This window comes from Heptranchias perlo, chromosome 23, assembly GCF_035084215.1.
Source record: "Heptranchias perlo isolate sHepPer1 chromosome 23, sHepPer1.hap1, whole genome shotgun sequence".
Taxonomy (NCBI): Eukaryota; Metazoa; Chordata; class Chondrichthyes; order Hexanchiformes; family Hexanchidae; genus Heptranchias; species Heptranchias perlo.
This window is the reverse complement of record NC_090347.1, coordinates 3588896-3602795: the sequence shown is the minus strand read 5'-3', so window position 1 is coordinate 3602795 and position 13900 is coordinate 3588896. Positions and strand designations below refer to the sequence as shown.

At 49.3% G+C, this 13900-nt stretch overlaps 1 protein-coding gene across 1 annotated transcript in view; it reads right to left on the bottom strand.

Moving 5' to 3' along the window:
- Positions 1–314: 314 nt before the first annotated feature.
- Positions 315–13900, bottom strand: part of ca10a (carbonic anhydrase Xa) — a gene marked incomplete at its 5' end in the record, with an annotated part of 340461 nt that continues 326875 nt past the window's right edge. Inside the window, 2 exons of the mRNA XM_068004472.1 lie at positions 315–1282; positions 10339–10513. Of these exons, the coding sequence (XP_067860573.1) occupies positions 1260–1282; positions 10339–10513 (198 nt within the window). The remainder of the gene's footprint in view (positions 1283–10338; positions 10514–13900) is intronic.

Here is a 13900-nt window from a genome sequence, read left to right as displayed (position 1 = left end):
CATGGACCACAGGCGAGGGCGAAGTTCGGTTGCCATCTACTGCCAGGTCCAAAGTTGAACAAGGTGACGAGATATTGCTTCCTGATGATGGAGGTTCCTCAATACTTGGAACCTTCAAACCGTGAGCATGGATCTAAGCAGGAAGAGAGGAATTCTACTTAAAAGAGATTTCTCTGACTGCTTTCCATTTTACAACTGTCTGGGCAAAACCCGGGAGAGGTGGGCTGCCAGTGGTCTCCCGTCGCGCACTCTGAGCCCGCAGACATACAAAGAAACCGTGACGATCGAAATAAACAGTCGCTGGGCAACCCATGTTCATTTTTCAAACACATTTATTGAGCTCTTGACATTAAAACCAAACACAGTGTATGAACATTGTAAACAATTAACATAAAAAGGCATCAGCTCAAATCCTACCCAAGCCCATTGTGTGTCAGTTCCATGGGGATCATTACACTGGTCAAAGTGTCATTTATTACACATTACTGTGATTTTGACTCCCCTCTTGTAGTGGTAATATATTTACAAGACTCACCACTTGGGAGTTTGACTCATTCAATTTATTTGAAGCAATGTTGAGCTCAGAAATGGCGGGGTGGGGGGGGTGGGAGGGGAAATGGGGATTTTCCCTCTTCCTCTTCCTCCTCCACCCCCCCCTCCTCCCCTCTTCCAAACCCCCCCACCCCAAACCCAACCCCTGCTCCTCCCCAACTTCCTGGGAGTTTCTGTTCTGTCTGGATATGGACACCATCCTCAATGACGCAATGGCATGACGAGTTTTCAGCATGGCACCCAGAAACACAATTGAACACTCACATTGGTGGATTTTTCCCATAGTTGACGTTAGCGGCTGTGTTTTAGCAAGAAGTCCGTATATACACACAAAGGTCATCAAAGTCTCTCTCGTTTGTTTTAATTGGAGCTGAGGCAACTACGTTAAAATTGACAAGATATTTTTTTCCGATTTCCCCCTTTCAAAATTGTATCAAAACCACGGTTGCTCGTTAAATGATTTCTTGGTTTATTCTAAAATTAATATTTTTAAATTTAGTTGCGTCTTTGCAGCCGCCTTGGTCTCCTGCCACCAAAGTTAGATTTGACGACATCCGTTTCTACGTACCAAAAGTTTGTCTCTCCGAGGTCGTTGTAAAACATAATATCCCTACAGGACGGGACTGATGCTGATAGCAGTCTTTGTAATGCATATTCACAGCAGGGATATTTCATCAGGGTTAAATTCCGGATAAATAGTGTCTGTATTATTTTAGGAGCCATTCATTAACTGAAAGAGAAAGAGAAGGAAAGAAAGGAAAGGGGAGATGAAGTCCGGCATTCTTAATTTTAAGAGAAAAAATAATCTCTATTCCCGGACCATGCAGTGGGATAAAGGGAAACACACAGCCTGCAGGAGCCTTCAACCCTGTCCCTCACACAGAATAAGCAGCCGACCGTGGACACGGCCACTCATTTCATCTTCAGGGCGAAGATTCCGGACAGATTTTCTCCTCTTCCTGTACCGTGCTTTACATAGAATTTACAGCACAGAAACAGGCCATTCGGCCCAACTGCTCCATGCTGGTGTTTATGCTCCACGCGGGCCTCCTCCCTCCCGACTTCATCTCACCCTATCACAATGCCCTTCTAGTCCTTTCTCCCTCATGTACTTATCTAGCTCTCCACTAAATGCACTAAGTGAGGCAGGGGCTACCAAACACAACAATTCAGATCCTCAAGAGGGATCAGCAGACTTGCAATGAAAAAGAAAAATCTGTTGCGTTCAGTCGCGAGATATCTGTGTGTTCGAGTGACCTCTTCAGGGCAGTGCTGTGGCGTTAGCTGGGATCGAGCAGTGACAGCAGCTAAATTATAATTCTTTACCACTTGATTTAGTTGCAGTCGATCAGCCGACCATCTTTCTGCAATAGGCCATCAGAATAGTCTCTGTATCGATAACTTTAACAGGAGCGACCCCTCAGAGGGTCGTAGCCCCCTAGTGTTCTGTTCATCAGCGTCTCCCTGCAGGCCAAGACTGGTCAATTTGTTGATGCTTGCCAGAGCACTAACCCTCCACATGGATTGAAACAAATCTTCCGCCTTCACGTGAATGGGCTCCTGAACTTCAATAATTGTCCCAGTGAGTGTTACACTGACCCAGTGAGTGTTACTTTACTCCAGTGAGTGTTTCATTGACCCAGTGAGTGTTACAGTGACCCAGTGAGTGTTACTTTACTCCAGTGAGTGTTACACTGACCCAGTGAGTGTTACTTTACTCCAGTGAGTGTTACACTGACCCAGTGAGTGTTACCGTGACCCAGTGAGTGTTACAGTGACCCAGTGAGTGTTACTTTGATCCAGTGAGTGTTACACTGTCCCAGTGAGTGTTACTTTACTCCAGTGAGTGTTACATTGACCCAGTGAGTGTTACACTGACCCAGTGAGTGTTACTTTACTCCAGTGAGTGTTTCATTGACCCAGTGAGTGTTACACTGACCCAGAGAGTGTTATTTTGATCCAGTGAATATTAATTTGATCCAGTGAATATTAATTTGATCCAGTGAGTGTTACACTGACCCAGTGAGTGTTACACTGACCCAATGAGTATTACATTGACCCAGTGAGTGTTACAGTGACCCAGTGAGTGTTACTTTGATCCAGTGAGGGTTATACTGACCCAGTGAGTGTTACACTGACCCAGTGAGTATTACATTGATCCAGTGAGTGTTACAGTGACCCAGTGAGTGTTACGTTCATCCAGTGAGTGTTATACAGACCCAATGAGTATTACATTGACCCAGTGAGTGTTACATTGACCCAGTGAGTGTTACTTTACTCCAGTGAATGTTACAGTTACCCAGTGATTGTTACTTTGATCCAGTGAATGTTACTTTGATCCAGTGAGTGTTACACTGACCCGGTGAATGTTACATTCATCCAGTGTTACTTTACTCCAGTGACTGTTACACTGACCCAGTGATTGTTACTTTGATCCAGTGAATGTTAATTTGATCCAGCGAGTGTTACACTGACCCAGTGAGTGTTACACTGACCCAGTGAGTGTTGCAGTGACCCAGTGAGTGTTACTTTGATCCAGTGAGTGTTACTTTGATCCAGTGAGTGTTACGCTGTCCCAGTGAGTGTTACATTGACCCAGTGAGTGTTACACTGACCCAATGAGTATTACATTGACCCAGTGAGTGTTGCAGTGACCCAGTGAGTGTTACTTTGATCCAGTGAGTGTTACTTTGATCCAGTGAGTGTTACACTGTCCCAGTGAGTGTTACACTGACCCAATGAGTATTATATTGACCCAGTGAGTTTAACTTTGATCCAGTGAGTGTTACACTGACCCAGTGAGTGTTGCAGTGACCCAGTGAGTGTTACACTGTCCCAGTGAGTGTTACTTTGATCCAGTGAGTGTTACACTGACCCAGTGAGTGTTGCAGTGACCCAGTGAGTGTTACTTTGATCCAGTGAGTGTTGCAGTGACCCAGTGAGTGTTACTTTGATCCAGTGAGTGTTACACTGACCCAGTGAGTGTTACTCTGACCCGGTGAGTGTTACTCTGTCCCAGTGAGTGTTACACTGACCCAGGGAGTGTTACTCTGACCCGGTGAGTGTTACTCTGACCCAGGGAGTGTTGCAGTGACCCAGTGAGTGTTACTTTGATCCAGTGAGTGTTACAGTGACCCAGTGAGTGTTACTTTGATCCAGTGAGTGTTACACTGTCCCAGTGAGTGTTACTTTACTCCAGTGAGTGTTACTTTGATCCAGTGAGTGTTGCAGTGACCCAGTGAGTGTTACTCTGACCCGGTGAGTGTTACTCTGACCCAGGGAGTGTTACTCTGACCCGGTGAGTGTTACTCTGACCCGGTGTGTGTTACTCTGACCCGGTGAGTGTTACTCTGACCCAGGGAGTGTTACTCTGACCCGGTGAGTGTTACTCTGACCCGGTGAGTGGTTCTCTGACCCAGTGAGTGTTACACTGACCCGGTGTGTGTTACACTGACCCGGTGTGTGTTACTATGACCCGGTGAGTGGTTCTCTGACCCGGTGAGTGTTACACTGACCCGGTGTGTGTTACTCTGACCCGGTGAGTGTTACTCTGACCCGGTGAGTGTTACTCTGACCTGGTGAGTGGTTCTCTGACCCGGTGAGTGTTACACTGACCCGGTGTGTGTTACTCTGACCCGGTGAGTGTTACTCTGACCCGGTGAGTGTTACTCTGACCCGGTGAGTGTTTCTCTGGCCCAGGGAGTGTTACTCTGACCCTGTGAGTGTTACTCTGACCCAGGGAGTGTTACTCTGACCCGGTGAGTGTTAATCTGACCCAGTGAGTGTTTCTCTGACCCGGTGAGTGTTACTCTGACCCAGGGAGTGTTACTCTGACCCGGTGAGTGTTAATCTGACCCAGTGAGTGTTTCTCTGACCCGGTGAGTGTTACTCTGACCCAGTGAGTGTTTCTCTGACCCGGTGAGTGTTACTCTGACCCAGGGAGTGTTTCTCTGACCCGGTGAGTGTTACTATGACCCGGTGAGTGTTACTCTGACCCGGTGAGTGTTACTCTGACCCGGTGAGTGTTACACTGACCCGGTGAGTGTTACTCTGACCCAGGGAGTGTTACACTGACCCGGTGAGTGTTACTCTGACCCAGGGAGTGTTACACTGACCCGGTGAGTGTTACTCTGACCCAGGGAGTGTTACTCTGACCTGGTGTGTGGTACTCTGACCGGGTGAGTGTTACTCTGACCCGGTGAGTGTTACACTGTCCTGGTGAGTGTTACTCTGACATGGTGTGTGTTACTCTGACCCGGTGAGTGTTACTCTGACCCGGTGAGTGTTACACTGTCCTGTTGAGTGTTACTCTGACCCGTTGTGTGTTACTCTGACCTGGTGTGTGTTACTCTGACCCGGTGAGTGTTGCACTGACCCGGTGAGTGTTACTCTGACCTGGTGAGTGTTACTCTGACCCGGTGAGTGTTACTCTGACCGGGTGAGTGTTACTCTGACCCGGAGAGTGTTACACTGACCGGGTGAGTGTTACTCTGACCCAGGGAGTGTTACTCTGACCCGGTGAGTGTTACACTGACCCGGTGAGTGTTACTCTGACCCGGTGAGTGTTTCTCTGACCCGGTGAGTGTGACACTGACCCAGGGAGTGTTACTCTGACCCGGTGAGTGTTACACTGACCCGGTGAGTGTTACTCTGACCCGGTGAGTGTTTATCTGACCCGGTGAGTGTTACTCTGACCCGGTGAGTGTTACACTGACCCGGTGAGTGTTACTCTGACCCGGTGAGTGTTACTCTGACCCGGTGAGTGTTACACTGACCCGGTGAGTGTTACTCTGACCCGGTGAGTGTTACTCTGACCCAGGGAGTGTTACACTGACCCGGTGAGTGTTACTCTGACCCAGGGAGTGTTACTCTGACCAGTGAGTGTTACACTGTCCCGGTGAGTGTTACTCTGACCGGGTGAGTGTTACTCTGACCCGGTGAGTGTTACACTGTCCTGGTGAGTGTTACTCTGACCCGGTGTGTGTTACTCTGACCTGGTGTTTGTTACTCTGACCCGGTGAGTGTTACTCTGACCCGGTGAGTGTTACTCTGACCCGGTGAGTGTTACTCTGACCCGGTGAGTGTTACACTGTCCTGGTGAGTGTTACTCTGACCCGGTGTGTGTTACTCTGACCTGGTGTGTGTTACTCTGACCCGGTGAGTGTTGCACTGACCCGTTGAGTGTTACTCTGACCCGGTGAGTGTTACTCTGACCCGGTGTGTGTTACTCTGACCTGGTGTGTGTTACTCTGACCCGGTGAGTGTTACACTGACCCAGGGAGTGTTACTCTGACCCGGTGAGTGTTACTCTGACCCGGTGAGTGTTACTCTGACCCGTTGAGTGTTACTCTGACCCGGTGAGTGTTACTCTGACCCGGTGAGTGTTACACTGACCCAGGGAGTGTTGCACTGACCCGGTGAGTGTTACTCTGACCCGGTGAGTGTTACTCTGACCCGGTGAGTGTTTCTCTGACCCGGTGAGTGTTACTCTGACCCAGGGAGTGTTACTCTGACCCGGTGAGTGTTCCTCTGACCCGGTGAGTGTTACTCTGACCCAGGGAGTGTTACACTGACCCGGTGAGTGTTACTCTGACCCGGTGAGTGTTACTCTGACCCGGTAAGTGTTACTCTGACCCAGGGAGTGTTACTCTGACCCGGTGAGTGTTCCTCTGACCCGGTGAGTGTTACTCTGACCCAGGGAGTGTTACACTGACCCGGTGAGTGTTACTCTGACCTGGTGTGTGTTACTCTGACCCGGTGTGTGTTACTCTGACCTGGTGTGTGTTACTCTGACCCGGTGAGTGTTACACTGACCCAGGGAGTGTTACTCTGACCCGGTGAGTGTTACTCTGACCCGGTGAGTGTTACTCTGACCCGTTGAGTGTTACTCTGACCCGGTGAGTGTTATTCTGACCCGGTGAGTGTTTCTCTGACCAGGTGAGTGTTACTCTGACCCAGGGAGTGTTACTCTGACCCGGTGAGTGTTCCTCTGACCCGGTGAGTGTTACTCTGACCCAGGGAGTGTTACACTGACCCGGTGAGTGTTACTCTGTCCCGGTGAGTGTTATACTGTCCCTGTGAGTGTTACTCTGACCCGGAGAGTGTTACTCTGACCCAGGGAGTGTTACTCTGACCCGGTGAGTGTTACACCGTCCCTGTGAGTGTTATTCTGACCCGGAGAGTGTTACTCTGACCCAGGGAGTGTTACTCTGTCCCGGTGAGTGTTACACTGACCCATTCAGTCACTGAAGGAGTTAATTGAACACAGTTAATTAAAGCTTTCCTCTCTGGTCCCGTTGATCTGTACAGTGGGGATGAGCAAAGTCGGGTGAATCAATTTCTCAGATTATAAGTGTATAGATACACCTTTATGTCATATAATATATATGGTATCAAATCCCCGTCCGTGAGCCCAGCAGCGATGATGGAGCCGAATAAATTCACCCCATGGTTGCTGGTATATATGTTTTTATATATTTGTGTGTGTGTGTGTGTAGATATATAGATAGATAGATACACATAAGTAAGATATATATATATATTTACACATATATGATATATCTACTATGGATATGAGTGTGTGTACACATATCCCGACTCTACACTTACCTTAAGTGGGTGAATTCGGATCATTGTGGACAGGGGAAAGATGTTCGCAGCTCATCCCGACTCTACACTGTGTTGAGCTGAAAGATGTAACCCAGTTCAAGGGTCTTAAAAAGTGATTGGTTGCTACCACAGATTTACACAATGCAGTAAACACACAGCTGGCTCCATCACACTAAACCCCCACCCGGGGGATTTACTCTGCCTGGTTACATCTCAACATTTGTTACACTGAAGTCACTTCACCCCTCGCCCCTCCCTCCTCTCCCCGGGGCTCCGTGGGGGAATGCACTGTCCCGGTGAGGGTCTCGCCGCACAGAGCGAAAAGGTCCCACCTGCAATTCCCAATTGGCGCGGAGTTACCTGACCTCGGCAGGGCAGTGGGTTTGATCCCGTCACTGTCCTCCGGGCCAGGAGTGGACAAGTCATTCCCGATTCCCATTCCTGATCACCGTGCATTGCCTCGGGTGTGTGGACAGTGGCTGAAGACTGGATCAGGCTCCAACCATACACACCTTGGACAGCGATCAGCAACGGGAATCCCCAAGGCCAGGGGACTGAGGCCAATTGTGGAGAACCTATTGTTGCCCCAGCCAGCAGTGGTTAACTCAGCGCAGACCTTGATCAAAGCAACTGTGTTCGTGGTCTATAAATCTCAGAGTCACACTGGGTCAGGGTATCGATACAGTAAATGTACAGTGATGGGGTGTGTACAGTAAACGTACAGTGATGGGGTGTGTACAGTAAATGTACAGTGATGGGGTGTGTACAGTAAACGTACAGTGATGGGGTGTGTACAGTAAACGTACAGTGATGGGGTGTGTACAGTAAACGTACAGTGATGGGGTGTGTACAGTAAACGTACAGTGATGGGTGTGTACAGTAGGAGTACAGAGACAGGGTGTGTACAGTGAACGTACGGTGATGGGGTGTGTACAGGGGGAGTACAGTGACAGGGTGCATACAGTAAATGTACAGTGATGGAGTGTGTACAGTAAACGTACAGAGACAGGGTGTGTACAGGGGGAGTACAGTGACGGGGTGTGTACAGGGGTACAGTGTCGGGGTACGTAGAGGGGTACAGTGATGGGGTGTGTACAGGAGTACAGTGATGGGGTACGTACAGGGGTACAGTGATGGGGTGTGTACAGGAGTACAGTGATGGGGTACGTACAGGAGTACAGTGACGGGTGTGTACAGGAGAACAGTGATGGGGTACGTACAGGAGTACAGTAACTGGGTACGTACAGGGGTCCAGTGACGGGGTGTGTACAGGAGTACAGAGACGGGGTGTGTACAGGGGCATAGTGACGGGGAGTGTACAGGAGTACAGAGACGGGGAGTGTACAGGAGGAGTACAGAGACGGGGAGTGTACAGGAGGAGTACAGAGACGGGGAGTGTACAGGAGGAGTACAGAGACGGGGAGTGTACAGGAGGAGTACAGTGACGGGGAGTGTACAGGAGGAGTACTGAGACGGGGTGTGTACAGGAGGAGTACTGAGATGGGGTGTGTACAGGAGTACAGTGACAGGGAGTGTACAGGAGGAGTACAGTGACGGGGAGTGTACAGGAGGAGTACAGTGACGGGGAGTGTACAGGAGTACAGAGATGGGGTGTGTACAGGGGCAGTACAGTGATGGGGAGTGTACAGGAGGACTACTGAGACGGGGTGTGTACAGGAGGAGTACAGTGACGGGGAGTGTACAGGGGAGTACAGTGACGGGGAGTGTACAGGGGAGTACAGTGACGGGGAGTGTACAGGGGAGTACAGTGATGGGGAGTGTACAGGGGAGTACAGTGACAGGGAGTGTACAGGAGGAGTACAGTGACAGGGAGTGTACAGGGGAGTACAGTGACGGGGAGTGTACAGGGGAGTACAGAGATGGGGAGTGTACAGGGGAGTACAGTGACGGGGAGTGTACAGGGGAGTACAGTGATGGGGAGTGTACAGGGGAGTACAGTGACAGGGAGTGTACAGGGGAGTACAGTGATGGGGAGTGTACAGGGGAGTACAGTGACGGGGAGTGTACAGGAGAGTACAGTGATGGGGAGTGTACAGGGGAGTACAGTGACAGGGAGTGTACAGGGGAGTACAGTGATGGGGAGTGTACAGGAGGACTACTGAGACGGGGTGTGTACAGGAGAGTACAGTGATGGGGAGTGTACAGGAGGAGTACAATGACGGGGAGTGTACAGGAGTACAATGACGGGGAGTGTACAGGGGAGTACAGTGATGGGGAGTGTACAGGAGTACAATGACGGGGAGTGTACAGGGGAGTACAGTGATGGGGAGTGTACAGGGGAGTACAGTGACAGGGAGTGTACAGGGGAGTACAGTGACGGGGAGTGTACAGGGGAGTACAGTGACGGGCAGTGTACAGGGGAGTACAGTGGCGGGGAGTGTACAGGAGTACAGAGACGGGGTGTGTACAGGAGTACAGTGACGGGCAGTGTACAGGAGTACAGTGACGGGGAGTGTACAGCAGTACAGTGACGGGGAGTGTACAGGAGTACAGTGACGGGGAGTGTACAGGAGTACAGAGATGGGGTGTGTACAGGGGCAGTACAGTGACGGGGAGTGTACAGGGGTACAGAGACGGGGAGTGTACAGGGGTACAGTGATGGGGAGTGTACAGGGGTACAGAGACGGGGAGTGTACAGGGGTACAGTGACGGGGAGTGTACAGGAGTACAGAGATGGGGTGTGTACAGGGGTACAGAGACGGGGAGTGTACAGGGGTACAGTGACGGGGAGTGTACAGGGGTACAGTGACGGGGAGTGTACAGGGGAGTACAGAGACGGGGAGTGTACAGGAGTACAGAGACGGGGAGTGTACAGGGGAGTACAGAGACGGGGAGTGTACAGGAGTACAGTGACGGGGAGTGTACAGGGGTACAGAGACGGGGAGTGTACAGGAGTACAGAGACGGGCAGTGTACAGGGGAGTACAGAGACGGGGAGTGTACAGGAGTACAGTGACGGGGAGTGTACAGGGGTACAGTGACGGGGTGTGTACAGGGGAGGAGTACAGTGAGGGGGAGTGTACAGGTGGAGTACAGTGAGGGGGAGTGTACAGGGGGAGTACAGTGAGGGGGAGTGTACAGGGGGAGTACAGTGAGGGGGAGTGTACAGGGGTACAGAGACGGGGAGTGTACAGGGGAGGATTCTGTGTTGCCTCACCTCGGTATTGCAGCTTCTGCGCTCTGTTGTTGGGACAGTCCTTTCCTTGGAGGCTGAAGTTGATGTTGGTCCGGATGCAGCGATTGTTCAGGGGCTGGACGGGTCTGAAGTTATCGCTCATGCTAAGAAATATCTGTGATGGCTGATTTTGACTCAGAAGTCTTAAAGAGTGCATCTGAAATAGAAAGAGAACTTTCATTAGTTTTCCAATTTTATTGTTGAAGACACTGACTATCACTGGGGTACAGTCCCACAGACACTGACTATCACTGGGGTACAGTCTCACAGACACTGACTATCACTGGGGTACAGTCTCACAGACACTGACTATCACTGGGGTACAGTCCCACAGACACAGACTTTCACTGGGGTACAGTCCCACAGACACTGACTATCACTGGGGTACAGTCTCACAGACACTGACTATCACTGGGGTACAGTCTCACAGACACTGACTCTCACTGGGGTACAGTCCCACAGACACTGACTCTCACTGGGGTACAGTCCCACAGACACTGATTCTCACTGGGGTACAGTCCCACAGACACAGACTTTCACTGGGGTACAGTCTCACAGACACTGACTATCACTGGGGTACAGTCTCACAGACACTGACTTTCACTGGGGTACAGTCTCACAGACACTGACTATCACTGGGGTACAGTCCCACAGACACAGACTTTCACTGGGGTACAGTCTCACAGACACTGACTATCACTGGGGTACAGTCTCACAGACACTGACTCTCACTGGGGTACAGTCCCACAGGCACTGACTTTCACTGGGGTACAGTCCCACAGACACTGACTCTCACTGGGGTACAGTCCCACAGACACTGACTCTCACTGGGGTACAGTCCCACAGACACTGACTCTCACTGGGGTACAGTCCCACAGACACTGACTCTCACTGGGGTACAGTCCCACAGACACTGACTCTCACTGGGGTACAGTCCCACAGACACTGACTCTCACTGGGGGTACAATCCCACAGACACTGACTCTCACTGGGGTAAATGAATTACTTTTGGAAGCTTAGTTACTGTTGTTATGTAGCTAAACACAGCAAGGTCCCACAAACAGCAATGAAATAATGACGTAGTTAATCTGTTTTTGGTGTTGTTGGTTGAGGGATGGTTGTTGGTCAGGACACCACCGGGGAGAACTCCTTGTCCTTCTTTGAATAGTGCAGCGGGGCCTCGGTTTAGCACCTTATCATGAAAGACGGCACCTCTGATAATGCAGCACTCCCTCACCACAGCACTGGAGTGCCAGCCTAGATTACGTGCTCTAGTCCTGGAGTGGGAGTTGAACCCATGGCTCTCTGACTCGGAGACGAGAGAGATACCCACTGAGTCAAGCTGAACATTAGTAGTTGTTGGACCTTGGAGCCTCCCAGCTCAGGCCTGCCACCACCCCCAACATTACAATCCTGAACCCCAACATTACTACCCTGAACCCCAACATTACAATCCTGAACCCCAACATTAAAATCCTGAACCCAATATTACAATCCTCACCCCAATATTACAATCCTGAACCCAACATTGCAATCCTGAACCTCAATATTACAATCTTGACTCCAAAATTATAATCCTGACCTCAACATTACAACCCTGTACCCTAACATTACAATTCCGAACCCCAACATTACAATCCTGAACCCCAACATTACAATCCTGACCCCAACATTACAATCCTGAACCCCAAAGTTACAGCCCTGACCCCAACATTACAATCCTGACCACATTACAATCCTGACCTCAACAATACAATCATGAACCCCAACATTACAATCCTGACCTCAACAATACAAGCCCAAACCCCAGCATTACAATCCTGAACCTCAACTATTACAATACTGAACCCCAACATTACAATCCTGATCCCCTAAATTACAATCCTGACCTCATAATATCACAATCCCGAACCCCAACATTACAATCCGGTCCAGTTTCTACCCCAGTGAGTTTCTGCTCTTGTACCACTTGGAGTGAAGTTTGAAGGTTTTAGAATAAACCCCATAACCGTGAGATTGCCAGCACTCCCTGCTCACATATAATGGTATCGTGCACAGTATATCATTTCACAGCTAATATACATCACGATTAAAACATTGCAAATACATGGTGGAGAGTGCAGAACATTGTTTTAATGCTGCCTGTGTCACTCCCTGTCAATGTACATACAATGTGCAGTCTTAACATTTATACAATTGCATTGTGAGAATTAATGTGCCAAGAAATTACATTGAATTACAGAGATGTTCTGTTTGGATTAACTCCAGGTAAAAATAGCCCATTTACTAATATTCATATCTCAGCCAATCTAATCATCCATTCAGACTGAACTAAACCAACAGAAATAATTCAGAGCAGTGATTAGCCTTCTGCCGGGTACTGCTGGCACAGGCATTAACAACAACAACAGTTCGCAATTATATAGTGTCCTTAACCCAGGAGAACGTCCCAAGGCACCTCACAAAATCAGACAAAAATCAACGCTGAGCCAAAGAAGGAGATATTAGGATGAGTGACCAAAAAGCTCGGTCAAAGAGGTGTGTTTGAAAGAGGGTCTTAAAGGAGGAGAAAGAGGTGGAGAGGTGTAGTCCACCAGGTTTATATACAGTGGGAGTGAACGGGAAGGGGTTTGGTCCATTGGGATTCTGTACAATGGGAGTGAACGGGAAGGGTTTTGGTCCATTGGGATTCTGTACAATGGGAGTGAACAGGAAGGGGTTTGGTCCATTGGGATTCTGTACAATGGGAGTGAATGGGAAGGGCTTTGGTCCATTGGGATTCTGTACAATGAGAGTGAATGGGAAGGGCTTTGGTCCATTGGGATTCTGTACAATGGGAATGAATGGGAAGAGGTTTGGTCCATTAGGATTCTGTACAATGGGAATGAATGGGAAGGGGTTTGGTCCATTGGGATTCTGTACAATGGGAATGAATGGGAAGAGGTTTGGTCCATTGGGATTCTGTACAATGGGAATGAATGGGAAGAGGTTTGGTCCATTGGGATTCTGTACAATGAGAGTGAATGGGAAGGGCTTTGGTCCATTGGGATTCTGTACAATGGGAATGAATGGGAAGAGGTTTGGTCCATTGGGATTCTGTACAATGGGAATGAATGGGAAGGGGTTTGGTCCATTGGGATTCTGTACAATGGGAATGAATGGGAAAGGGTTTGGTCCATTGGGATTCTGTACAATGGGAATGAATGGGAAGGGGTTTGGTCCATTGGGATTCTGTAGAATGGGAGTGAATGGGAAGGGGATTTTCCATTGGAAGTAGTTGGATCATTTGGAATTCTCTGCAAAAAGGGTTAAAGGGGTTGGTTCTGATTGAACTCGATGCTTCGTTGAGAGTCATGTTTGAATCGGTTTTGTGTTTAACTGGTAGTGGCTGTTCACATTAAGTGTGATGCCTAAATTAAGAATTCAACATGAAAATCCTTTTAATATCAGTGGGGATGGTACTGAGAGGAGAGCAAGTGTTCTGTGCAGAGTCACAGTGATGTTCACAGAGTGTAACAGCCAGTTCTGGCATCGCTGAAACAGA